Source organism: Hippocampus zosterae, chromosome 12, assembly GCF_025434085.1.
Source record: "Hippocampus zosterae strain Florida chromosome 12, ASM2543408v3, whole genome shotgun sequence".
In the NCBI taxonomy this organism is placed as follows: domain Eukaryota; kingdom Metazoa; phylum Chordata; class Actinopteri; order Syngnathiformes; family Syngnathidae; genus Hippocampus; species Hippocampus zosterae.
Window position 1 is genome coordinate 6,364,275 of NC_067462.1, and position 27,311 is coordinate 6,391,585.

At 42.7% G+C, this 27,311-nt stretch overlaps 1 protein-coding gene across 1 annotated transcript in view; it reads left to right on the forward strand.

Annotated features, from left to right (window-relative positions):
- The first annotated feature begins 7,486 nt into the window (after positions 1-7,486).
- The window catches only part of cps1 (carbamoyl-phosphate synthase 1, mitochondrial), a 28,158-nt gene continuing 8,333 nt past the window's right edge, over positions 7,487-27,311 (forward strand). The window contains exons 1-32 of the mRNA XM_052081712.1: positions 7,487-7,783; positions 8,542-8,651; positions 8,731-8,875; positions 9,251-9,340; positions 9,450-9,506; positions 9,866-9,958; positions 10,068-10,157; positions 10,622-10,750; positions 11,492-11,598; positions 11,814-11,955; positions 12,145-12,222; positions 12,339-12,437; positions 13,085-13,180; positions 13,324-13,513; positions 13,638-13,795; positions 13,905-14,033; positions 14,682-14,826; positions 15,138-15,348; positions 15,599-15,797; positions 15,920-16,096; positions 16,540-16,658; positions 17,820-17,961; positions 18,184-18,249; positions 18,398-18,461; positions 18,607-18,788; positions 20,626-20,820; positions 23,580-23,647; positions 24,454-24,529; positions 25,197-25,274; positions 25,478-25,585; positions 25,691-25,780; positions 25,846-26,016. Of these exons, the coding sequence (XP_051937672.1) occupies positions 7,658-7,783; positions 8,542-8,651; positions 8,731-8,875; positions 9,251-9,340; positions 9,450-9,506; positions 9,866-9,958; positions 10,068-10,157; positions 10,622-10,750; positions 11,492-11,598; positions 11,814-11,955; positions 12,145-12,222; positions 12,339-12,437; positions 13,085-13,180; positions 13,324-13,513; positions 13,638-13,795; positions 13,905-14,033; positions 14,682-14,826; positions 15,138-15,348; positions 15,599-15,797; positions 15,920-16,096; positions 16,540-16,658; positions 17,820-17,961; positions 18,184-18,249; positions 18,398-18,461; positions 18,607-18,788; positions 20,626-20,820; positions 23,580-23,647; positions 24,454-24,529; positions 25,197-25,274; positions 25,478-25,585; positions 25,691-25,780; positions 25,846-26,016 (3,930 nt within the window). The 5' untranslated portion in view covers positions 7,487-7,657. The remainder of the gene's footprint in view (positions 7,784-8,541; positions 8,652-8,730; positions 8,876-9,250; positions 9,341-9,449; positions 9,507-9,865; positions 9,959-10,067; positions 10,158-10,621; positions 10,751-11,491; positions 11,599-11,813; positions 11,956-12,144; positions 12,223-12,338; positions 12,438-13,084; positions 13,181-13,323; positions 13,514-13,637; positions 13,796-13,904; positions 14,034-14,681; positions 14,827-15,137; positions 15,349-15,598; positions 15,798-15,919; positions 16,097-16,539; positions 16,659-17,819; positions 17,962-18,183; positions 18,250-18,397; positions 18,462-18,606; positions 18,789-20,625; positions 20,821-23,579; positions 23,648-24,453; positions 24,530-25,196; positions 25,275-25,477; positions 25,586-25,690; positions 25,781-25,845; positions 26,017-27,311) is intronic.

Genomic DNA, 27,311 nt, shown 5'->3' on the forward strand with positions numbered 1-27,311 from the left:
ATTGGCATGTGATTTGTTAGTAAATGCCTTACACGACTGAAAAATGATCACCCGCAGCTCGTACCTTGCAGCCTGCAGCCAATTCGAGACCAACCTGTGTGCGTCCCTACCCCCATAATAAAGGGATGGAAATTTGGATGGAATGTTATTTTATGAATCTGATTTGTCAATTAATTAATCATGATGTACATATTAATTGATTATTAAAATAACACAGCGGCCCGGTAGTCCAGTGGTTAGCACGTCGACCTCACAGTGCAGAGGTACCGGGTTCAATTCCAGCTCCAGCCTCCCTGTGTGGAGTTTGCATGTTCTCCCCGGGCCTGCGTGGGTTTTCTCCGGGTGCTCCGGTTTCCTCCCACATTCCAAAAACATGCATGGTCGGCTGATTGAACGCTCTAAATTGTCCCTAGGTGTGAATGTGAGCGTGGTTGGTTGTTCGTCTCTGTGTGCCCTGCGATTGGCTGGCAAACGATTCAGGGTGTCCCCCGCCTACTGCCCGAAGACAGCTGGGATAGGCTCCAGCACCCCCCGCGACCCTAGTGAGGATCAAGCGGTTCGGAAAATGAATGGATGGATGGGTAAAATAACACAGCTCTAAAGTTGAAAAAAAAAAAGGCACAGGTGGGTTCAGTTCATGGCCGCTTCCCCCTGGGAGGATGTGACGTACATTACAGGATGGTGCTTTCCGCTGCCAATGCCATTTACTCTGACAAGGCAAGCTGTGCAAATTCTGCTCCCCTTAATTCTTGTCTGGATCTGTCACAGGACCGGCGGTGCAGCCCTAGCCCCTCCCCCGATCTCTCTCTCTCTCTCTTTCTCTCTCACACACGCACACACACACTTACTTTGACTGACCCCATCTCCACTAGGGCAAGCCAGAGAAAGCCCGAGTCCCTCAGCTGTCATCTAGGCTCACCCGCTGGCACCCTTGTCCACCTTCTCAGATTCGCCATCCCTTCACCTCCCCCCCACCCATAGAAACCGTGGCCCCTCTCAAGTCCTTGCACCTGTGCTCCGGTCCATTCTGAGCTCCACTATGGAATCCTGATAGGATCGCTAGCGCGCTTAAGCAGGCTTATCCAACATGCGCCTATCAAAAACGTGACTATAATTTTCCATTTAATGTGTTTATTATTCTTGTACTTAAGGCGTTCATTAATGCACCGTAATGTGCGGAATCATGAGCCACCAATAAAATTGTGGCGCTGCCAGTGTAATAACTATAAATGTCATTCGGTGGACACGCAGACCTCTGCCAAGGACTAACTGTCAACAAATACCCAAATCATTTGATGAGCATTTTACTTGTGTTGTTTGTCTACGTGTTTGTCACCGAGCAGACTACTTCCTGGTTGACAACGAAAACGACTGGCAGAGCCATGATGATTCAGCGGGGTCGACAGTTGTGCTGGTGACACAAACACACACACGGAAACACACGCACACACATAATTTCATGTACCTGCAGTTTTAATCGGGTCCTTAAAAAAATTACATGGGTTCCTGCTTGGCCCTCGCACTTCCCATTTCATAAAGGGCAATGTGTTTTTTTTTATTTGTATGATCATGTGCACTATCTGCAACTATCTGTTCTAAATTTTATTCGCTTCTATTTTGTGCAATGAAAATGATTGCATTGAAAATGTCACTGAAAGTATAGCTGCGATTGCGACTGTTGCACCATAATAATGCCTTATTTTGTATTAGCCCCGCCCTCTTGCCCAAATTCAGTTGGGATAGGACCCATTTCACCCATGAGAAATATTCGCTTCTACTTTGTGCAATGAAAATGATTGCATTGAAAATGTCACTGAAAGTATAGCTGCGATTGCGACTGTTGCACCATAATAATGCCTTATTTTGTATTAGCCCCGCCCTCTTGCCCAAATTCAGTTGGGATAGGACCCATTTCACCCATGAGAAATATTCGCTTCTACTTTGTGCAATGAAAATGATTGCATTGAAAATGTCACTGAAAGTATAGCTGCGATTGCGACTGTTGCACCATAATAATGCCTTATTTTGTATTAGCCCCGCCCTCTTGCCCAAATTCAATTGGGATAGGATCCATTTCATCCATGACCCACGGTGAGGACAAGAGCTATGAAAATGGATGGAAGATTATGTACAATTAGCAGTATTCTGTAACCTCTATCCATTTCCTGCTCACATCCAATTTCCATAGTGGACTACTCTCATGCTGTAACTATGTAAAATTGTTTCTAAATTTGTTTTGGTTTAGTGTTACCAAGATGAACCATTCGTCAAGGATGTGTGATTTCCACCTCCGACTAAACATGTAACACTTTACTTATTCGTAAATTGAGTGCGGCTCCTTGCGGGAGGCCACATGAGACGTCATATCATTGAGTGTCAGGTGTGTGTCGGTGTTGTGACACTCAGCGTTTTAAGATCCTTTTCAAGGTTCCTGCCACTGATATGTGGATAACTTTAACGGCCACATTAGAAAAGGGGAAACGCTTATTGATCCAATTTATTTTCCTTAACAGCACTGTGGCTGCTACTATCACTGTAACATTTATATTATAACCACAATTCAAGTATTAAGAGTGTGTAAAAAATAATGTAGCACATTAGATTAGGTCTAGAAGTATTGGGACAGCGACTGAGATTTTTTTTAATGATTTTTTTACCTTCATTGACCACTAGAATAGATTTCAAACCAATTTTTATTTTTTTGGGGTCATGTGGTTGAATGAGATCCAGTCGAAGTATCCATCCAACCTTTGATGCTGCTTGTCCTCATAAGGGTCACACATAGCTGAACAAACTAGCCGCCGGTCAAACAAAGGGCACATTTACACAAACAAAACAAAACCAAAAAAAAAAAAATCACATTCAGGGTTATACCATTAATCTGTGGAATAATCTCGAAACGGACCTAAAAATGAGTAAATCGCTTGCTGAGTTCAAAAACAAATTCAAAAAAATAGTACAAACAACCTACATCAATCAGAGTTAAAATGATAAATTCTAAACATTAAATATAATGATAAATCAGAACTAAGTTGATAAATAGAGAAAGGTATTGAAATAACCATTATGAATACAACAAGAGAAAATTGACACAAGAGTGTCAGGGTGAGGATGCACCAAAAGTTGTAAAAATATCACGGTTAAGGGTAAAGTATGAGCCTTAATGGAGACTTCTTCTTACTTTTTCTTTTCTGAATGATATAAAAATGATTTAGTAGATATAAACACATACCGGGGTAGGACTAGATAAGTTTTTTACTTCATCCTACTCCCTTGAACATACAGTAATAACTGTGTTGAATAAAGACTGATTTCTTTCTTTTTACTTTTTTTATCTACCTTATTTTCTGTCAAATTATTACTGTATATGTTATGTTCAATAAACAATAAACAAAACAACAAACAACAATCATTGTTTTTACCCTGGATGGACAACCAGATATTTGATAATAAAGCCCTTGCAGGTTTGACAGGCGCTGTATTTGTCTCATCCTAGGAATCAAGCACTGAGGCCCGCTCTCGGCTATGTAGTCAGTGATCCCTTAATCCCATTCCGCCAATATCTCTCCCAAGCATCCTGATGTGAACTCTTTTAACTGTTTCAGTAGTAGCACTCAAACCCAGCGAGCATGAAATCATCGGCTGGCTCTATACTGTGTAGGGCAAACTGAAAAGGACACCGATTAGGAGACATGGTTCTTTGCCAACCGTGAAGTCCTGGTGCTTAATGAAATGTGAAGAACTTGAGCCGGTGGAAAATCCGCGCATGAGCGCGATGTGGTGTAAGACTTCAAAGATGGCAGATGCTTCACTATCTGAAGGGAGGTGAGGTGATGACAAAGTTGTACCGCAGAGGAGGAAATGAAAGAAATTGCCCTTCCTTTGCAACCAAATATGTACCATTTGGTGATACTGTACTAAAAAAATGTGAGACAAAAATATGTCATTCACAAAACATTTTCCACCGTTAATGTGACCTCCAATGTAAACTGCACAACTCAATTGAATTTTAAGGTTTGTATCTTTTGCGAGCGACAGTCAAAATAAACAACAGTTGTTTATTTTGTGGTTGCACGAGTGTGCACACAGTGTTCAAAATTAACCAAGCGCATTCAAACTCAAGTTAAATGGGAACCAGCACACATCTGTCACCTTTTCAAGTGACTCTCACGTACCCCAAATAGCTACCAGGTGGTCTAGTAGGCTTTTCCTGCCTTTTCTTTTTTTTTTTTTAAGTTTCGGGCTGATACTGACCACAAATTTCAAAATGATAATGAGACCTTCCCTGCAATTCCAGCTGAAGGAAAACAGCCCCAAAACATGACCACCACCATGCTTCACTGATGGCATAGGCCAGTGAAGTGACAATCAATGTTGTGCTTACACCCAACTTTTTGCTCCTTCATGGCCTTAAGAAAATAACTTTGTTTTTTTCTGACCATGACACATTTTCGCACATTTGTGCAACCACATGATCTTAGCTGTTCATTTTTTTACTTCCCCTCCCACAACCGTTTTAAAATTTGAGTTGTTCGGGCTACGGGTCACATTAACGGTGGACGAAATGTTGAAATGAACATTGGGCCAAGCCCCCTCGCTGCCCATCTTTAAAACTCCTCTCAAAATTCATTTCTATTCTTTTGCTTTGGACTCATCATGACTCAGACTTGATTTTTATTCTGAGAGTCTTGATTTTTATATTTTATTGTTGTATATATGATGTACATGTACAGCACTTTGTATATGGCGACGGTTGTTTTAAAGTGCTCCTTAAATACAGTTGAGCTGAGAGTGATCTACCCCCCCGAAACCCCAATGCTGTTAGACCTGTGATGCCTGGAGGAAAACCAAATTGCGCCATCGTTCTTCCCCCAATTCATCACTCACAAGTTGCTTTTCAAACACATCGTGCTTACTTTACCGCCCCTCCGACCATTCCGCACAGGAACGAAGCTGTAACTGAGCCCGGGGGGACAGATGGGCCCTATTTATAGGCCCTACAGTGAGGTGTGAAGTTTCTTGGGATTTCTAAGAGCAGGGAGCATGACTCCTTAAGGGGGCTGATGCGCTCGCTGTTACCACAGGCTCCCTTTGGCCACCTCACTCTCTCAATATCCATCTATACAGGCGACAAAGAAATTAGCTCAGAGACAGGCTAAACAAAAAGTTTCTCACTGGATCTTTTTATTGGTGACATCATGATCGAGGAAGAGAATATAGTACAAGCCAAAGGGTGCAGTCCTCTTCGCCACTCTTTCAGAGTGTGGTTTTCCTTTGACTCTTGCGTGTTCTCAGGACATGACGCTGGGTCTAAAATAGGGCCGGTGACGTTTTGTGTAGACGCTTTTCTTGTGTGACATCTCGGTCTATAAATAAGAGCCAACTTAGATCTCAGAAAGTTACAACTTGGGTGCCATTAGTTTCGGAATAGTGACGATGATTTTAAGATCCGTGGCTGACAGGCGCCGTATAAAATATATTTTTAAATGGCCGGGCGGAAATGGTTTCATTTGATTTCACATTTCCCCTAAATTTCCCCTTTTGTCCCAGTGTAACATGTCTTGACTGATTGAATGGGGACTATATCAGGGGCATCACTTGAAGAAGAATATTACACATCGGTCTTTTCTGTCTGTATAATTCATATTCACAATTGTGCACCCGAACATGCTGCCATGTACAGTGATTTTGTAGCCAGACCCCACTGTGATATGTTTAAAAAAATTTGATCTGACCTGAAATATATCAAATGCCTTGGAATGCTGTACATGAATTTCCATTTAAAAAATAATAATAATCTGACGCAAGACTTCCTGGAAAAACCTAGATAGGGTTTGTCTGACTGTATAGTATCCATCCATCCATTTTCTGAACCGCTTTATCCTCATTAGGGTCGCGGGGCGTGCTGGAGCCGATCCCACCCGTCTTCGGGCAGTAGGCGGGGGGGATACCCTGAACAGCCTTGCCAGCCAATCGCAGACTGTATAGTATTGTTCATGAAATGTCAATGTGTTGGTGGAATGGATCCTTGAAACAAAATATTATATTGTCTCAACTATTAGCCAAAACCAGACTTGAAAATCTGGCAGAGAGAGGCGAGGGAGCCTGTGGGTCTATTTTGGTCCTCTCTTAAGCTCGGTCCACCATCTGAAAGCCACTCTTGAAACAGCGGACAATGTGGGGTCCCCTTCGTCGAGGACAGACACTTGAGCTCATTAGGCCACAAGCCAGCCACTCAGTGAAGGAATTCAGAACACGTAATCACAGTCTGCACACTAATCCAACCCCATACAGTATATTGCACTGGCGTCTCATCCCCCCTCTACTTAATGCTGAGCAATTTCCTGTGACACAGGTTTCTAGCATTCTGTCATATCCATCTAAAAAAAATCTACAGTTGAACCAAGATTCGAGAATAAATCTTTTACTAGGACTCTCTTCTATTAAAAGTGAAGTTTCACGGTTCTTGGTAATCTCAGGGGCCACTTCGCGTGTGGCTGAAAATTAATCACTTGGAATGTAAATACTGTAAACCTGGGCATCTAGATTAATGAATAACAGCAAAATTGAACGTAAAACTTGGAAAATAAACATGTTTAAATGTAATTACGCTGTTCTTAGATGTAGTGTAAACATTAAATATTACCACTAGATGTCAGTAGAGCACCAATGTCCAAAACATAACCTGAGGCTAAATTCATTCTGAGTTTTGAGCTTTTGAGCTGGAAACACTGAGTAAAAGCACACAAAGCAATGTTGAGTACACGAATGAGATTTTAAACTAACCGAATATTTGTCTTACGTACACATACAAGTATCCCAACTAATTAGACAAAAAGAAGTGTAAAATGTACAGCTGTTTTCCCATATGGGCAGTGCCGCTTCCCGAGTCGACACGGTATTCACACACACAGACACACGCACACACTTTGTTCAGACTGCTGAATCCAGCAGAGTGGCAGTCAGGCACCCTTCTCCGTTGAGGACCAATCTTGCAGTGATCAGCAAATGCACAGACCCCTCTAATCCCACTTCCCCGAGCGTCCACATGGTCCCTTTTTGAGCTTTTCCTTTTTTTTCTTTCTTTCTGTCTTTTCTACTGTTTCCTTTCTTTCTTTCAAAATCAAGCAACTGACCCCAAAAGATAGATACGTTTAAAATGTTGAAGTATATATATATTTGTTACTTTCGATGTTGTATTAAGTACTTTTGTTTCTTCCGTAATTAAATAGAGAAAAAGGAATAACAGTGTGTTGATTTTTAAAATGTGATGTGAAAACTACACTAAATGAATGAAAATACACTCAAATTAAGAATAATGTAATGTAAAATGTAGATGCTGTGAAATTCGAAAGCCCTACGAATTTTGTTTGAACACTGTACTGGATGACGTCCGCGAGGAGGACCAATCAATGCGCCTCAATGACGCATCAAATTACTTGGTGTCGTCCAATCAGCTGCCACCACTTCGGACGCACACTAAACTGTCAGGGAACTTGATGCTGTCATTCTTCAACTCCTTCATTCACTTTTGAAATCACCACGGGACCTTGCTCGTCGTTATCTTTTCAACGTTTTTAAACACATTTTAAACTGCACCGCACTTTGTCGAACCCAAACCTGTTGTACAGAATACTGAGCGACTTTGCTTGATAATATGACCAAAATCCTGCTGGCTTGCAGCGCTGTCAAATCTCTGAGACGCTGGCGTGTATTTGGAAACAAAGTTGGAATAACGCCAGTATGGCCGAGACCTCAGAGTGCGAAGCTTTTTAGCGACCAGGTAAGGGAAGCGGTGTGTCGTTTGTGTCCAGTTCAGGGAGTTGACGAAGGCTCCAACGAACTCCAAATAATCATCGCTCACGTCATTCAATTCCCATTTAGAGGCATGAAAAGGTCTCAAAACGTGACGCAACTCAAACCCGAAATCATCTCCTCCTCAAATCAGTTTATATAGTTGGACCTAACCTGACTTTGTACATAAAGAAAAATAGATGCAAGTTACCAAAATTCCGATTCATAGTTTAGTTAGTGATATCTTATTTATAACGTCGTGAAGATTTGACACTCAAACACTACACTTTTTTTTTCATGGTGGAATTAAAATGTATGAATACCTACTTTTTTGGGGGGCAGGGGGGGGGGCGTATTTTGATGTATTTCCAAATATGGAGTTTTGGAGGACAGGGCAGCAGTTGGGCACATTGTAGAACATGTACAAGAGTGTTGTTGAGGATGTGGTGTTTTGAAAAGAGAAGAATGACTATTTAGTAACCGGATGGAGGTCACCGTGGGTCATCAACCTTCGTGTTCACATACTCGGTCTTTGCCTGCAACGCCGAGCGCACGCAGTGAAAAATTCAAATGTCTGCTTGACCTTTCACAGCACAATTACGCTGCCCAATGGTGTTGAGCTCCCACTCGTGTGGTCAGTTTACCAAATTTGAAAAATGTACTGACTCGAATAGGGAAGATCTTTCTTTCTTTCTTTCTTTTTTTTCCCCCTTTCAACATATGACGTTGATCTTTTCTACTCGCTAGGCCCAAACAGCACATCTCATCTTGGACGATGGCACCCAAATGAAAGGGTTTTCCTTTGGTTATGATACCTCAGTAGCTGGAGAACTAGTCTTTAATACATGCCTTGTAGGGTAGGTAACACCATCATAACAATTATGCACCTCGATCATCACTCCTCAATCCTCTCACTGTCACATTCGCTGTCTTTAGATATCCCGAGGCCTTGACAGACCCCAGTTACAGAGGTCAGATCCTGACCTTGACGTATCCAATTGTGGGGAACTATGGTGTACCGAACACCGAAGAGCTGGATCACCTTGGCCTGAGAAAGCATGTGGAGTCTGAGGGCATCCAGGTATGAAGCTTAAAGACGGACTGTAGCTCACATCACTTTCTGATGAACATTCATCCATCCGTCTATCCATTTTCTATATTGCCTAAAATCACTAGGGTGAGCTTGGAACCATTCCAGCTATTCCAAATATCACACTTTCAATGTCATATTAAAAAGAAAACGATCTTAAAAAAAAAAACAATGGAGTATTTCTATTCATGACAATGTTCCTTAAGTTTCTCTTTGCGCTGACAAGTGCAGTGTAGGAAGTTTCATTTCTATATATGCTGTCATAAAACGAGCTTTTCTTTACCACTCTGTGACAGCCTACATCGTCCCTGTTAAATAAAAGTGCCGTAAATACATAAATTGTACTTTTTTTTTTTTGGTCTTGAGGTGTCTGGCCTTTTGGTTCAAAACTACAGTCACGAGTACAGCCACTGGAACTCTGTTAAGTCTCTGAGTCAGTGGCTACAAGAAGAGAAAGTAGGTGCTCTTATGATACTTTGTGTGTCGTGAATAACCGTAGGACTTTTTAGGTTATCACGCCATATTGTCTAAATTTCTTTTTTTTCTTTTTCTTTTTACTTGTCAGGTTCCTGCACTCTTTGGGATAGACACCAGAATGTTAACCAAGATCATCAGAGACAAGGTGCTGTAGATGTGATGATCTGTTCATCACTTTTGCTAGTTGGTGTGCAAAATTGTGCATTTGTCCTGCTGGATATCGCAAGCTAGCGGCGTGAGAGATTTATTAATTTGTGCATCCGGCTTTGCCGCAATTCTTTTTGATCCGATTTGTGATGTCACGATCTACATAGTGTTGTTGCAGACACATTTTAGGAATTCGGCAGCTCACACAGAATTGAATAGGTTTGCGTCATTTCAAAATTGGGTAGATGTAAACAGTCCAGAGACGTAACCTTTTATGAAAGGAAATTGACACTTGATTTTTTTTTCTCCATAATATGTCCTCTTGAAAGTCTTTCCTTGATTGTGTTTTCTCCTAAGGGCACCGTTCTTGGGAAAATTGAAATGGATGGGCAACCAGTTGAGATATCAGACCCCAATCAAAAAAATCTGATCGCAGAGGTCTCAACAAAAGTAATGGCAGCTTTTACGGAATGCTAAACAAAGCTTTATGTATTTGTTTATTTATTTCTTTATTTTGCTCAATGCTGATTTCTTTCTTACATGTCCTCTGACTCCCCAGGAAACCAAAGTTTTTGGAAAAGGAAACCCTGTCAAAGTAGTAGCAGTTGATTGTGGTATTAAGCATAACATAATTCGCCTGCTGGTTAAGGTGAGCAAAAATGCACGGCCCCCCCGAACCTCAATTTCCGTGGAGAAATTAAAAAAAAAGATCTCGCGGCACGAGTCAGGAAATTTGAAATGATAATGTCTTTTAAAAGTCAACTTCGAATGGTCATCCAGCTGGGGGTGAAAATGAGCTTCTCATTTGGTCTCGCTCCACAAATTCACTGCTACTCATCATCGAGACTTTACCTCGGGACGCGTCTGCAATGGTTTCAGTGTCCATCTGCGTTATTAGTTTTGTACGTCTGTTCATAGAACATTATTATTTGTCCTGAATCTTCATCAGATTGATGAACTCGTCGACCTCTTTTAAAGTATTTATTATCGATGAACTATAAAGTACTGCAAAGTATTTAGAAGACCATGATTTAGCACCATTTGAATCTTTTCCACGTTAACAGGTACCGTCGCTTCATATATTGCCACTAACTAAATGTGTCCATGTGCCAGCGGGGTGCAGAAGTTCACTTGGTACCATGGGACCAGGACTTGTTGAGTCTCAGCTATGACGGCCTGTTCATCTCCAATGGACCAGGAGACCCGTCCCTCGCTGAGGCACTCATCCACAATGTCCGCAAGGTGGGAACGAAAACTGGCTTCTTTTTCGTTTCGATGAAATTGTCTATGGTAGTCGTAATTGGTTTTGTTACTTAGATTTTACACCAGGCGTAAACATACTTTGTGTATAGTATCGATAAATAAATGACAAACTAGTGGCCCGGTGGACGAGTGGTTAGCGCGTCAACCTCACAGCGCAGAGGCCGTAGGTTGGATTCCAGCTCAGGGTTTCCTGTGTGGAGTTTGCATGTTCTCCCCAGGCCTGTGTGGCTTTTCTCCGGGTATTCCGGTTTCCTCCCACATTCCAAAAACATGCATGGCAGGCTGATTGAACACTCTAAATTGTCCCTAGGTGTGAGTGTGAGTACGAATGGTTATTTGTCTGCGTGTGCCCTGCGATTGGCTGGCAACCGGTTCAGGGTGTCCCCCGCCTACTCCCGAGCACCCCCCCACGACCAGATCGAAAAATAGATGGATGTTAAAAACCACAAAAATGTTCTATTTTTTGTGCAATAGGAATTTACTCAATTACTGGGTGAAGCTTTTGCCATCCTTAAGCTTTATTAACTTGACAATGATACAATTAAAATCGAAACTTTTTTTTCTTCTCAAATATTCATACTAAGAGGTATAGCAAAAGTTCCTTTGCAGGGGCTACTCGGTCCACTTTTACATGAGCTGTTTTCACAAGAGGAAAAAAAGAGCTGAGAAGTCTTTTGGATGAAATATCATGAATCACGTTTTTTGTTTTTTTTTGTCTAGGTGCTGGAGAGTGATCGTCCCCAGCCCGTGTTTGGTATTTGTATGGGCAATCAGATCACCGCACTTGCTGCTGGAGCCAAGTCCTACAAACTGCCAATGGGCAACAGGTGAGTGTCATCCAAAATGAATGCATTTAGGACAGAATGTTTTTGCGGTTTCAGCATGACATGAAGGCCATACGACTGAATTTAAAGGATGTTTGTCTAGATTTGTGTAGTACCTGCCGTACAGTGACGGCCATACCTCACTGATCTTGAAAATCAATCAGGTGGAAATAAAATGTAGATGCAACGCGTCTCATTTGTGCGTGTTTTTCCCCCAGAGGTCAGAACCAGCCGGTAGTGAACGTGAAGACAGGCCAGGCCTTCATTACTGCACAGAATCATGGCTATGGCATAGATAGCGAGTCCCTACCCCCGGGGTGGAGCCCGCTTTTCATCAATGCCAATGATGGCACAAATGAGGTTAGTTTCACTATTTGCAAATGACTTCAGGAAAACATGGCGTCTGATTTTTTTTTCTATTCCATGAATAAACATTTGCTCTCGTCTCGGCTCATGAAAGTGGAGAATCATCCGTAGGGGCTGGGGGGGGGGAGTATAAAATTGTTGACTTGATTTTGTGCACTCACATCAAATTTGGATGTTTCGCAGGGCATCATGCACAACACGAAACCTGTTTTCACAGCTCAGTTCCACCCAGAGGCTAAAGGCGGCCCCACTGACACAGAGGTATTTAAAAACTGACCGCGATGAATAAAATTCAATCCCACTTATCCCTGCATTACTATGCTTTTATAATATTGTAATTTTTTTGGGGGCGTGGGGGGGTTATTTTATTTTTACAGTTCCTTTTTGACACCTTCATGGCCCTCATCCAAAAAGGAAAAGATGCCAACATAGTGTCAGTCATGCCAAAGAAACCATTCGTCCCTCCCAGAGTGCAAGTATGATTGTCAAAAATATTATCATGAGGTTAATGTCGTAAATCAGGGATTGGACCACCATTTTCCATTGTGCTACTAGGTAGGAGGAGGTCACATACGACCGCATACGCTTCCTGACAAAATGCCAAGCGCACAAGAAAAAAAACCATACATTGTGATTTACATTAAAAAAAATAACCATTCAAGGACGGCACAAAATAGCTGCACAGCAAACCAACATTAAGTGCAAGTCACTTTCCCCCACAAAAATCCACTCACTCAAAAATAGAATGTTCCTGAGGTTCTGTTTGTCTTGGATGCCAATCCAAATCTGTAAAAAAAATTACATAGCCTCCTCACATTATTGTATAGATATCAGACCCGGCGTATGCCTGACATCTAGTGTTGAATGGTGATATTACAACGTAAAACTCCACAGTGGAACCCCACTATTCGCACACGAGAGCATTCGGGTGTCCACTGTGGTAGAGGAGACATATTTTGATAACCTCCACCCAGCCAAAAAATTAAAATAAAAAATAAATTTGGAAATTTAATGAAGAGGTTTCTCAGAGTAAGCTGGCCGCCGGTAGTCCATTTCTGTCTGAACTTGCTGTATAGTCTCAGTCTCTCTTTTGCCTTCAGCTTTATTTCCTCTTTGCGTGAAGGTTTCAAAGGTGCTGGTACTCGGTTCCGGAGGTCTGTCGATTGGTCAGGCTGGAGAGTTTGACTACTCCGGATCTCAGGCCATCAAGGCCATGAAGGTGACAACAAAATGGAGTCAATGATGTATGAGGAACAAAAATGTGGCTACTTATGTCAGAGCAAGAAATGTTTTGGTTCAACGACCGTACTAGTATCATCATACTCGATGTCGTCTTCACCCAACTGTAAATTGTTGTTTTAGGAGGAGAATGTGAAGACGGTGCTCATGAACCCCAACATAGCCTCAGTCCAAACCAACGAAGTCGGCAGCAAGCAGGCTGACACGGTCTACTTTCTGCCCGTCACGTCGCAATTTGTTACCGACGTGATTAAGGCTGAGCGTCCCGATGGCATTTTGCTTTCCATGGGTGGACAGACTGCACTCAACTGTGGCGAGAAAAATACTTTTTTACTTGTATTCATTGTGCATACATTTCCATTTTCATTCACAAGTGAGAAGAGAAATCAAACGTCATTTGACATTCCTCTTGGTACGTTGTATTGTGTCGTTTCCAGGAGTAGAATTGTTTCAGGAGCGGGTCCTGGAGAAGTATGGAGTGAAAGTCCTGGGCACACCGGTGGAGTCCATCATGGCCACGGAGGACAGGCAGATCTTTTCTGAAAAACTCAAGGAGATCGATGAAAAGATTGCACCCAGTGTGGCTGTGGAGTCTGTAAGAATACGAGTGTGATAACAGGTTCTGCAGTAGCTTTCTAGCAAAGTCATTATACATTGGGGGTGGGAAATGCCCAATAAATCAAATGCGCTTTTGTTACGTTGAGGTGTGTGATGCCTTGAAAGCCGCAGAACAGATCGGCTACCCGGTGATGCTGCGATCGGCGTATGCCCTGGGGGGTCTGGGCTCAGGTCTGTGTGCCAACAAGGAAAAACTGGAGGAAACTGCCCACAAGGTAAGAATATTCAACGATTGCCATGATGGAGACATTTTTCGGCACTTATTTTCAGAGCTGCCAATTATTATGGGCATTCCATCTTTATTATTATTTATTGGTTTGTTTATTGAACATAAAACATATACAGTAGGGCGGCCCGGTAGTCCAGTGGTTAGCACGTCGGCTTCACAGTGCAGAGGTACCGGGTTCGATTCCAGCTCCGGCCTCCCTGTGTGGAGTTTGCATGTTCTCCCCGGGCCTGCGTGGGTTTTCTCCGGGTGCTCCGGTTTCCTCCCACATTCCAAAAAATATGCATGGCAGGCTGATTGAACACTCTAAATTGTCCCTAGGTGTGAGTGTGAGCGTGGATGGTTGTTCGTCTATGTGTGCCCTGCGATTGGCTGGCAACCGATTCAGGGTGTCCCCCGCCTACTGCCCGGAGACAGCTGGGATAGGCTCCAGCACCCCCCGCGACCCTAGTGAGGATCAAGCGGTACGGAAGATCCATATACAGTAATAATTTGACAGAAAATAAGGTAGATAAAATAGTTTAAAAAAAAAGAAAGAAATCAGTCTTCATTCAACACCAGTTATTATGTTCAAGGGAGTAGGAAGAAGTCAAAAGCTTATCTCTCATCTTTGAATGTAATTTTGGATATTTTCTAGGCGTTGGCAGTGAGCAGTCAAGTCCTGGTGGAGAAGTCGTTGCTTGGTTGGAAGGAAGTGGAATATGAGGTGGTGAGAGATGTGGCAGATAATTGTGTCACCGTCTGCAACATGGAAAACTTTGACCCATTGGGCATTCACACAGGTAGGAAAACACCTTGAGCGTGTTTGATCGTTTTTTTTTAAATCATCTCACTACCAGCCAATTCTGGACCAAGTCTGAAAAGACGTTTAAATACGTCTTTGGGAGTGAATGAGTTCAATTGAAATCCAATACAATCCAGTTGTTGGCATGATAAGCTGTCCACTGTAGTAACTGCTGCCCCTCAGCGGATTCAATCCAATTGAGACAATCGCGTATGAAAAAAACGAACGATGTCTCGTCAACCCTCACGCTGAACCAAACTTAAGTGCGCTACGACTCCATGCGTTTCTTTTCCTCCTCCTCCTCTTCAGGCGACTCGATTGTGGTCGCGCCGAGCCAGACGTTGTCCAATGAGGAGTATCACATGCTTCGCGAAACGGCCATCAAAGTGGTTCGCCACCTGGGTATTGTCGGCGAATGTAACATCCAGTATGCGCTCCACCCGTCGTCCCTGGAATATTGCATCATTGAGGTGAATGCTCGGCTCTCAAGAAGCTCAGCTCTTGCATCCAAAGCCACCGGGTAAGAGACTTAGGTAGATTGCATTAACACTGGCCTGCCGCAACGTCAGGTGAGTCTGCGCAAACCCAGATGGGATCAAATACAACAGCTGCTTGACCAAATCTGCTTTTTTTTTTGCAATACCGCAGTGGCTATAATCCATTTGACCACGCCCCTTTTTGAATTCACCCCCTCTGGTGATACAGCAGCTGTATGACTGAGCTCTCATGGATTATTTTGGTCTCTTTGCATGACGTCCCCTGTGTCACAGATACCCCTTGGCCTTTGTGGCTGCTAAATTAGCTCTTGGGATCCCCTTGCCTGAGATTAAGAATTCTATATCCGAAAAGACCACAGCCTGCTTTGAGCCCAGTTTAGACTACATCGTCACCAAGATCCCCCGCTGGGACCTGGATCGCTTTCAGGGGATGTCAAATGAAATCGGCAGTGCCATGAAGAGTGTTGGAGAGGTGATGGGACGCTCAGAACGCTCATTCGCTTCCAATTCTGGGGATTATGACGCGCCGCAAACTGTGGTGTGATTTCTAAATACCGTGTATGCGTACGCATATGTCAAATCGAATGGCTTTAGGTGATGGCGGTTGGGCGTACTTTTGAAGAGAGCGTGCAGAAGGCACTGAGGATGTGCCATCCATCAGTGGATGGATTTGTGCCCCGACTGCCCCTGAAAAAAGCCTGGACAAACACCCCCGGCTTGCAACAGGAGCTCGCCGTGCCTTCCAGTACCAGAATTTTCTCCATTGCCAAGGTGCACTTAGCTTTCATATTTCTCTGGGAACACGTGCTGCGGTTTACAAGTTAACGTTGGGACTGGCATGAAGTAAATGAGCCCCCAGTTGGATTTGTTCTCAATATCATGAACTTGTTTGTGCATTTGACTTTGCTTAAAGGCTTAAAGTTGGAGACAACAGTAATAACGACAATGTAATAACGCGCTTTCCGCCTGTTTTCATTCAAGTCCTATTAAGATTTTCAACAATTCAAGCTCAACAACCCCCCCGTCCCCCAATTCTGTCTCCACCATCCATGATTTGGAGCATTACTTGAATAGCCAAGTAATTTTTCAGATTCTACTGAAGGAAGACGTGTTGGATTTGTGCCCTTGCAACAAGGAGAATGAATGATGAACTTGATGATGATGAATTATAGATGTTCGACGGCATCCGTTTCATGTTTCTCCTCCCCCCGAAGGCCCTCCACGGCGGTATGAGCGTAGATCAGATCCACCGGTTGACGGCCATTGACACGTGGTTCCTGCATAAACTCCAACGGATAGCGCAACTGGAGCAGCACCTTACAAACCACAAAAGGTAGTCTGAAAATCATTCACCAAATATGGTCTGGAGGCACAGAAGTTTACCGAATGTTTAATCTTCATCCTGACTTGGGGGTCACCATTTTGGCTGGCTTCTAACTATTCCACTTAAGAATTCCCCCATATATTCAGAAATGATCATGTGGACTGATTATGTTATTTTTACAGCCTAGTAAAGAAATACGGTTATTTCAATTGATGTGACGTGTAAAATTACAATTGAAAGACCCAAATGGTGCTCACATCAATGCATCCGCCGGTGTCTGCAACTCTCCGCGACTGCCTTTAAGAAAAGGTGACATTTTTAGAAAATCTCTACAAAAAAAAAAGAATATATCATATGGTATAATATATATTTGGATCTCATTCTATCACTTTTTTTTTTAAATGTCCAATCAAGTTTCTCTTACCCTGCCTTCCAGCTTCAACATAGACAATTCTTAGAAGAGTCTATTGTGAATTTCCAACACCGGTTTCCTCCTCACTCTGACCATTTAATAATGGATGGCCGGTGGTCGTACGGGCAGGCCTCCATATGTCAGCCTCTTGTAGTCTGTATAGCCTCTGCGGGTAAAGGCGATCGAGATGGACACGTTATAGTGGGCTGCTGTCAGACGGAAGCTCCACGGAGTCAAGTTCAGGTGGCCCTTTGGCTCCCTTGCTCCACGAGAACATTATGTATGTGCATCACTTAGGTGGTTCTTAAGATTGTGATCGCTTTGACGTCGAAAGAAACATTCTTTCCAATATACTTTTTTTTTTTTTTTTGCTCCATCCTGCTTTTTTTTAATTGTTTTTTTTTTGGGGGGGGGGGTAGTGCTTCTATCACACTGAAAGACTCCCATTCGCAGACCGGCTAAAACGTACCAGGAGTAGATTTTAACCATTTCGGGGACAGCGGTTACTACAGTGGATGCGTTTTCAGTTTACAGGTTATCATTCTTGGTGTTAAATTAGGTCACAAACACTTGATAATGTCGCGCTGCTTTTTTCGTGTAGCGCCGCCTTTGCTCAATCCGTGTTTGGGCTTGTTTAATAATAACATCAGAACGTCGTACGATGTTTAAAAAGCCTATTTATTTTCCGCAATACATGTACAGGCGAGTTGATGTGACTTGGATCAGGGAGGTATCTGTTTAAATTCCATTTCTAATAGTCTGTCAGTGTCAAAGGGCCTGCTTCTGAGGGCCAAGCAGGAAGGCTTCTCGGACCGTCAGCTTGGACTCATTTTGGGGATCAGCGAAGGAGCGGCGAGACAGATGAGGCTCAGGCATGGGATCAGACCTTGGGTCAAACAGGTGGGTGACACTCGTTTCTTGACTGGAGGTTCGAGTACAGGTTCCTTGATCATCATCTTGATCATATACTTGATCGTCATGTGCGAAACCAACATTTTGAAATATGACTTTGTGCTTCTCGTTTCATGTTTCTAATGCTTTGTTGCAGTTTAAGTATTTTAGTGAGAATAAACCATTAAAGTATGATTTAATTCATTTAATATGTTGACATTTTCTTCTCAGATTGACACATTGGCAGCGGAATATCCTGCCAAAACCAATTACCTGTATTGCACCTATCATGGCCAGGTGAGAGGTGTTAAAAAAAAACCCAAACGGTTTTATTGTTTCTCTGCCAAGTTATAGAAATAGAAACACATTTAAATGAATGATTCGAAAATATGAAAATTGATTCCAAACAAACCAATTACTGATAATTAATGATCCAATTCACCAGGAGCATGACTTGGACTTTCAGGACCAGTCAGTTATGGTTCTCGGTTGTGGACCCTATCACATTGGTGAGTTAAGTTTTAAATCTCGTTTCATCATCCGTTCTGCGCTATTTGACATGATTTGACTTAATACTGTCATGCATTTTTTTTTCTGTCCTTCGCTGCCACTCATGGCCGACTTTTACTTTTAATGATCTACTCTGTCCACCAGGGAGCAGTGTTGAGTTCGACTGGTGTGCGGTGTCAAGCATCCGAGCCTTGAGACAGATTGGCAGGAAGACAGTGGTGGTCAACCATAACCCCGAGACAGTGAGCACTGATTTTGACGAGTGCGACCGTCTGTACTTTGAGGAGCTGACCCTGGAGCGCATCTTGGTCATCACCCAACAAGAGGTCAGCACCCACTGACCCTTTTGATGTGGTCAATACAAATGATGCCGTTTGCTCCCTGCTGGCTGAGTGGTGAGGAGCCATAGAAAGTAGTTATGAGTGGGAGTTCAGCTGCAGAGGATTTCAATTGTAGCAGCAGTAGTCTGGAGCTGAAGCACCTTTAAAATCCTCTTAGCCATGTCGCGTAGATTCAGTACTGGCCTATTCTTTCTGTACTTGTAGTTATTTATATCATTCATTCATTCATTCATCTTCCTAACCGCTTGATCCTCACTAGGGTGGCGGGGGGTGCTGGAGCCTATCCCAGCTGTCTCCGGGCAGTAGGCGGGGGACACCCTGAATCGGTTGCCAGCCAATCGCAGGGCACACGGAAACGAACAACCATCCGCACTCACACTCACACCTAGGGACAATTTAGAGTGTTCAATCAGCCTGCCATGCATATTTTTGGAATGTGGGAGGAAACCGGAGCACCCGGAGAAAACCCACGCAGGCCCGGGGAGAACATGCAAACTCCACACAGGGAGGCCGGAGCTGGAATCGAACCCGGTACACCTCTACACTGTGAAGCCGACGTGCTAACCACTGGACTACCGGGCCGCCCGTTATTTATATCACTTACAAGAAAATATGTGGCTAGATTCATGAACATGTGTGCATGTTTACATCATAAAATCAAGCGCTGTAATTTACCGAACCCTGTGGCTAAGGATCGCAAGACTTTCAAGGTTACAGTCAAACCAAAAAACAGAAAAAAAAGCTTTTGTGACTCCATTCCTGTTTTTTTTTTAATGCATCATTGTTTTCACGCTCACTGAGTGGAATCTTTAAGCCCCGCCCCTCCAAATAAATAAATAGAATATAAATAGAATATAACTTTATAATAGAATAACTTTCCTTAAGGTAAATGGAAATTTGACACTATTTGTCACAATGACACAATTCCATCATGAGGAAAGAATTATCACCATTCATCCATCCATTGTTTTGTAAATGCACCTTTCCTCACTGGGGTCACTTCCAGCTGACTTTGAGCGAGAGGCAGGTTAAACCCTGGACTGGTTGCCAGGCAATCACGGGTCACATATCGACAAACCACCAAAGCCTTCAAACTGTGAGGCATACATGCTAACTGCTCACCTTGCCATCCCAAAGCATCATTTATCATTCATATCAATTGCATTTTATTTTCATGGAACATAATGCCAGGTTAATGAATACTAGACCTAGTGTGCACCACACATCCATGTGTTGAGCCCAGTTTACAGTGAATAAGGCCGATTTCCTTTCCCTAATATAAAATTTAATTTATAAAATATAAAAATAATAAAATATCCTAATTGATTTTCTTTGACATCCAGTAAATGAACCAGAGTGTGAATAAAGGTCTATGTTCAGAGAGTTTGCGTGATCATAAATCCCACTCCCACATCAGCTATAAAATCTTGTAGATTTGTTTTAATGCGTGACTGTGGGTGGGACTATGTGTGTGTGTGTGTGAGACAACGGGAGCATACCGACTGAAGAAGGAGCGGCGATCTGTTAGAAAAAGAGCAGGAGCATCCCACCCCCCTTCTGACACGCACACTTCCTCCGGTGATAAACTAAACTCATGGCACAGCTGAGATGAACTGTTTGCGTTCGTCTCATCTTTTCTCTTTGTCATCAGTCTCCAAAATAATTAAAATTGGCCGCAATCTATAAATCTTGGTTGATAGGTGCTTGGCAGGAGGATAAAGTATATTGACAAATTATATTCTGGCTTTGTCAGTTTTTGTCTTCTTCACTGTTCTATTTTTGATCTTCGGTATTTGAATTCCAACCCCTCCTTCTTTTGCAGGGTTGCAGTGGCACCATTGTATCAGTGGGAGGTCAGATCCCCAACAACCTTGCAGCTCCTTTGCACCTGAATGGAGTGAACATTTTGGGAACGAGTCCCCTGCAGATTGACCGAGCTGAGGAGCGCTCCGTTTTTTCCAGGATCATGGATGACCTCGGAGTGGCGCAAGCCCCTTGGAAGGCCCTCAACTCTTTGGTAAGAAGGAAGGAACATTCATAGGAAATACAACAACTCTTGCCCTCATACATAAATGCAATATACAAACATCAACTGCAATATTGATTTCTTAATTTAGACTAACAATCTGAACAAGGGGCGGCCTGAGTGGTTAGCGCGTCGACCTCACAGTGCACAGGTGCAGGGTTCGATCCCAGATCCGGCCTTGCTGTGTGGAAATTGCATGTTCTCCACGTGCCTGCGTGGGTTTTCTCCGGGTACTCCGGTTTCCTCCCACATTCCAAAAACATGTTTGGTAGGTTAATGGGACACTCTAAATTGTTCCTGGTTGTGAATGGTTGCTTGTCTCTCTGTGCCCTGTGATTGGCTGGCAACCGATTCAGGCATGTTTTTGGAATGTGGGAGGAAACCGGAGTACCCAAAGAAAACCCACACAGGCCCAGGGAGAACATGCAAACTGCACACAGGGAGGCCAGAGCTGGGATTGAACTTAACACAATGAAAACATTTGGAATTACATGTTTTCTTTTTCTGAGGGACATTTTCATTAAAGATCCTTTCTAACCCGCAGAAATTCAATGTTGTCCACATTTGGAGGTCCTATACCAAATATAAATGTATATACATTATATACAGTATATATATATATATATATATATATATATATATATATATATATATATATATATATATATATATTTTTTTTGGTCCAGAAAATGATTGATAGTTGTTTGTCATTTTATTTTTGGAATAACACTGCAGCCTTTTTTGTTTTGGTCAATCAATCAAGCATGAGGCATTTCTAGTGTTTTGTACATTTGACTTGTTTCCAGCCATATTCCTGTGAGGAATAGGAAGCCATCTTTTCAAACCAAAGCGTGAAGGACAAAGAAAAGTATAGAGCAAGTCTAAAATAATTCTCTTCTATTACTTTTCTCCTGGGCTAGTTTCCGCAAAATCTATTAGATTGCACAGAGAAAATGTTGTGTCTTTCTATTCTCCGATGATCTCAAAGAGTTTGTTGTTGTTTGGCGAGCATAATGCCATCTGAGCTGCTTGCGGTGCTTGCGTCTGTCAAGACTGCCTCGTTGCATGCTTATGAGTTAATGTTGAGAAATAGTAACGGTGAGAAGAGAGAGTAAGAGAAAAGAGGCGATGAGGAATAGGAACGAATGTGCGAGATGGCCCCTGGAGATTGCAAACTGCTCACAACTCCTGAAGATACACGACTATAATTTGTGTGTGTTGGGATGTTTTGGATCTCTCTCTCTCTCTCATATATATATATATATATATATATCTTTTATATATATATATATATATATATAATATACACACACACACGAAATCGCACATAAGGACTGTATTTGGTTGTGGGTTAGAGCCATAGAGTTGCATGCGCACACTGCAAATATTAGACTAAGCGTCTGCGTCATTCAATCCAAAGTCTAGCAATGTCATATTCATCATTCATTTCATTTCTCATCCCCATGGTGCCACTCTGCACGCAAGGCAGATGACATGGATTTCGCATGTGTACGCTTATTCCTATGACAGTCAATCCTATTCCAGGCAAACATGGATTTCTGTGTAAAGTGTCTCATGCTGTTCTTTGATGAGGACTGCATCATGTTTCTTCTCCCGGATTCCATTTAGAGTAAAACAACAACAAGCCAGCTAAACATGTAATTACTTGACTTGTCACATATCTTGACATTGTGGCTGCTGAAATGCCACGAAGAAAAGATGATGATACACGACGAACTATCATTAACTGTCAGTTTGCTTCCATCTGTTTTTCACATTCCTCATGTAAAGGGAATGGAAGAGGAGGGCGAGGGGAAAAAAAAGGAAGACAGTGTTTTTTTATCATTACCACTAGATGGCGACAATGTATCGCTTTGTGCCAGGATTGGTTTCATCAATCACCAGGTTAACCACAACTAGAAAACTGGACATCATAATTTCTTGCAACGTCTACACAGTATTTGTTCCAGGACCCAGTCGATGTTTGTGTTTCGTCATCAGTTCGAATTTGTAAGAACAGATGCAGAGATTTTCTACTTGCATGGCAGAAACTGGAAGAAACGTGTGCATATGCTGTTTCAAATTCAAGTGGTTGGAAAAAAATATATATTGATGCAGTTGGCTGAATTTTTTTTTATACCATTTTAACTGGTAATTGATTTGTTAAAATGAATATAGCAGCCCTAAATTCACATTTAGTTTCATCCAACCCAGAATGTATTTTATGTACACTCCATTTAATTGTGTGAACCAGTTAACTCTATACCGTACATGCTCTTCCTTAAAGGGGAAATCAATCCCCCAAAATGTTCTTGACAATAAATTTCTGCGGCCCTGCTATTCTAAACACGGCATTCTGATTAATATTGCGTTTGTGGAATATGACTTAAGCATTAAAATCCATTTGTCCATTTCAGTGGGCGGCCATTTTGCCACTTGCTGCGGATTGAAAATGACATCACAGTTGCTCTGGTAACACCAATCATGTCTCAGCTTAAGAAAACGCGTGATGTAATTTTCGACAGCGAGTGTCAAAATGGCCATCCCCTGAGATGGATAAAAACGGGTGGATTTTGCTGCTTAAGTCATATTCCACAAGCGCAATATTAATCTGATGCTGTGTTTGGATTAGCGGAGACGTATGGAACATAATACTGGAAATAATTTTTTTGGGGGGGGGGGTTGACGTCCCCTTTAATGACATTTGTCAGAAATTCTCTGTATGCAATATATTTTTCTCTCCCACTCAGGAAGATGCCTTTGCCTTTGCTAACCAGGTGGGCTATCCCTGCCTACTGCGTCCATCCTATGTTCTCAGGTAAACATTGGAAAGGTGCGATGCTTACCACAAGCCGCAAGTGCTTTTGAGCTTCCGCCCTTGATACGCATAAGTCACAATAACAACTGTGATTTTCTTTTTGACGTTGTGTGGCGAAATCCACTCGAGGAAAGTGTCGAATTGAATTTTACAAAAAACTGCGAAAAAAATAAGCCTCGCCATTTGCAACTTTAATTTAATGAATCACACGAATCGCATGCCAATTCTTCAAGATAACACGACCCCGATGAGAGATGCCCTGTGTGTATTGGACACACAGCTAAATATATTGTGCAGAGTGAGTCATTTTGCTCCTCTGAAAAATAGTATCAATAGATGGGGAACATTCTTGAATGTGCATGTGTATGATTCCCAGTTGCAGGCCCTTAAAAGAACGATCAGTTATCATCATTTGGGTTTGTTTGTGTTCCGCACAGCTGTCATCCAAGCCCATGGCCTTCATTTATCCAACTGCCCCCCCTCTAGCCCATTCTTTCTCATCGAAAGAATAACCCAGCGAGCATTCTAACGTCACAAGCCTTATACCCCCTGCCCGCCTAAAACAAAAACAAAAAAAAAATACAAAAAACTTGTGAACTTGGTTTCAAGAGCCCGCGGTGCTTTTTCATCTCAATTGCTACAATGCTTGTTTGCCATTTTTACTGTTTCCAGACCTTGTTCCCGATGGTGATGCAACAGAAAGATAATGAGTGTTTGTAGCCTTTTATGCGCTCCTCTTTGCTTCTCCTCTTCTCATGTGGCCTTCTGCCTCAATCCTTTTCTGTCTGCCTCTGTTGCTTCACAAGTGGCTCGGCAATGAACGTGGCACATGGAGAGGAGGAGATGAAGTGCTTTATGGAGGAGGCCGCCCAGGTGTCTCAGGTAAGCGCACTGTCCAATGTGTGTGTGGGTGTGTGTGTGTGTGTGTGTGTGAGACAACGAGAGAGAGTGAGAGAGAGTTGTTTGCGCGTCCTTATTTCTACATGGGCTAATGGCCATATATATTGCACACACACACACACACACGCTCACTCACCTTCCATGTACACTTCATGCTGAGTTCTCCCTCTGCTTTCAATTATCTGCTGCTAGCAGCTGATGTAGCTGTTGGCTAGCCGAGTGTGCCCAATTTTTTTCTTCACCACACCCCCAAGTGTTTCAGGGGCAGCTGTCCCTTTCAAAAAAAATAAATAAAACAATATAGTACTCAGGGCTAGAATAATACACACATGCTTTACGCACACACGTTTCTACCTGCAGTGCACCAAAGCAAGCTCGTTAGGCAGCTCTTTGCTTTTCTGTTGCTTTTTATTTTTTTTCATTTTTTTTTTTTTTTTTTGCAAGGGTACCAAAATCATGGAAAATATGATTCCCCCGAAAATAATGTTTAGGCTTGATCCGAGCAGATTTCCCTTTATGGTGAAGCATCTCAACCTAAACGCAATAGCACTGTGACGTAAAAGACATTTTATCTGAATCCTAACGCACTACACAGAAAGCCTACTTCACTCCGCGTCGCTGAAAGAAATACATCATTTCTGTCCTCCAGGAGCATCCGGTGGTTATTACCAAATTCATTCGCGGTGCCCGGGAGGTGGAAGTGGATGCTGTTGCCAAGAGAGGGAAGGTATAGTTGGCTATTAGTCACATGTTAAATTCAGTTCCATTACATGAACGCGTTTTCTCATACACATAGAAATACTGTGCATCAAAACAAATATGGCTGTGCCAGATCACCTAATGACAAAGTCACCGTATTCGGCAGATGCTACCTGAGTCTAGAAGCAGATTGGTTTATTCATTTGTGGCCTAATCTTTATATCTGTCTAGGTGCTGGTCCATGCAATAACGGAGCATGTTGAGGACGCGGGTGTACATTCAGGAGACGCTACCTTAATGCTGCCAACACAGACCATTAGCCAAGGTTCTTTAGAAAAGGTCAGTTATGCTCTATACACACGCGTGCGCGTATGTATGCATACCCGCACGCGCATGTCCAGGTTTATTGAAACCGAGATGTATGTATTCTTTCAAACCTCTCAGGTCAAGATGGTGACCCGAAAGATAGCACAAGCATTCGAAATATCAGGGCCGTTCAACACTCAGTTTTTGGTCAAAGGAAACAATGTCATGGTAGGTTGTCGTTTTCCAATGAGATACCCGTGTGAAGACTGACATCATTAATCTGCTCTTTTCAGGTGATAGAGTGTAACCTTCGGGCATCGCGTTCCTTCCCCTTTGTATCCAAAACAATCGGTGTGGACTTTATCAACGTGGCAACCAAAGTGATGGTTGGAGAACCTGTGGATGAAGCCGGGCTGCCTTCGCTAGAGAGGCCCATCATTCCTTTAGACTACGTGGGTATCAAGGTGAGGCGGCAAAGCATTTGGAGGACAACAACCGGATGACTGTCAGTGTCAAACAATGGATGTATCCTAACTTTAGTGCAGGTTGACAGTTGAGGTTCTCATGCGTCCTGTTCCAAATCGTGTGTTCTATTCGAAAGAAAGCGAGCGTTCGGCGCGGGGCGCGGATGCGTATTTGGAACTGAGAGTTGCCGCTTGGAATCGAAGCGGATTTACATGAGACGGGAGAAGTGAATCAATCTTTTATTTTCGTCAATGGAGGCCACAGCTTCTTGTTTACTTTCCAAACTTAGCAGACGTGTGCACATTTGGAAGGATGACGTCTCTGATCCACTGCTTTAAAAAACAAAGCATATGAGGGAGAAAAGTAGTTAAGATTGCACGACTGTCCGTGTCTTACGTAATGTGTTGTGTTATATTAGAGTGTGATTTTATGTTCACTGTTCTGGAAAGCGCTTTGTTACGGCTGTAGCTGTTGTGAAAGCGCTACATAAATAAAGCTCCATTGCATTAGCTTAGGTCCACCTGACACAACAACTGTGGCCTTAAACATGGAAGACAGTCTTCAGAATGGACAAATTTGGTCTTTTATGCGGCCACAGTTTCTGCAAGCTAATTGGGTCCGCTCAACTTATCCAGCTTTGGCCTTTTTGATGCTTTTGCTACATGCTCGGCATTTTAACATCCAGCATTTTTCGAGCAGTCTTTCCAAACATGGGACTTGAATGTAATCGTTGTTTAATTAGATGACTCTTCTGTGTAGGACTCACAAGGCCAGACGGTATATGTTATGGTCAGTCGTTTCTGTAATGAGTCTGCGTATGACATTTGGACTCACATGGCAGATGCTGCAAGTTCAGCTTCCCCCGGATCACACGACCAAGGCAGCGTCGATGGCCTCATCCAAATACGTGTGAATGGCGGCGAACGGGGAGTAGTCGTCGGTGCTTTCTTCTACCAGCCTGGAGACTTGCCTCTTTGATTGGATTAGAGAGCGTTTACGATTCGCCAGCTGTTCCAAAGCCATTTTTTTTCCAAAGTAATTTCTCTCTCTTAATTACGGATGAGCCGCTGTAACAATGCTTGTCATTTGAAGCTAGTCAGGCAGGTATAATCCTCCACTTTCCTAACCATCAAAAGTTTTCAATTTGTAGTCTGCATGCTGGGGAATATTAATCAGAGCTCCAAATACGCAATTCACCAGACTTTAAATGCTTCCAGAGTTTACTTGAAGTGCATCAATGTAAACTCGCTGGAGGACCTAAAAGACATTTCAATTAAAAAATCTATCCCACCCC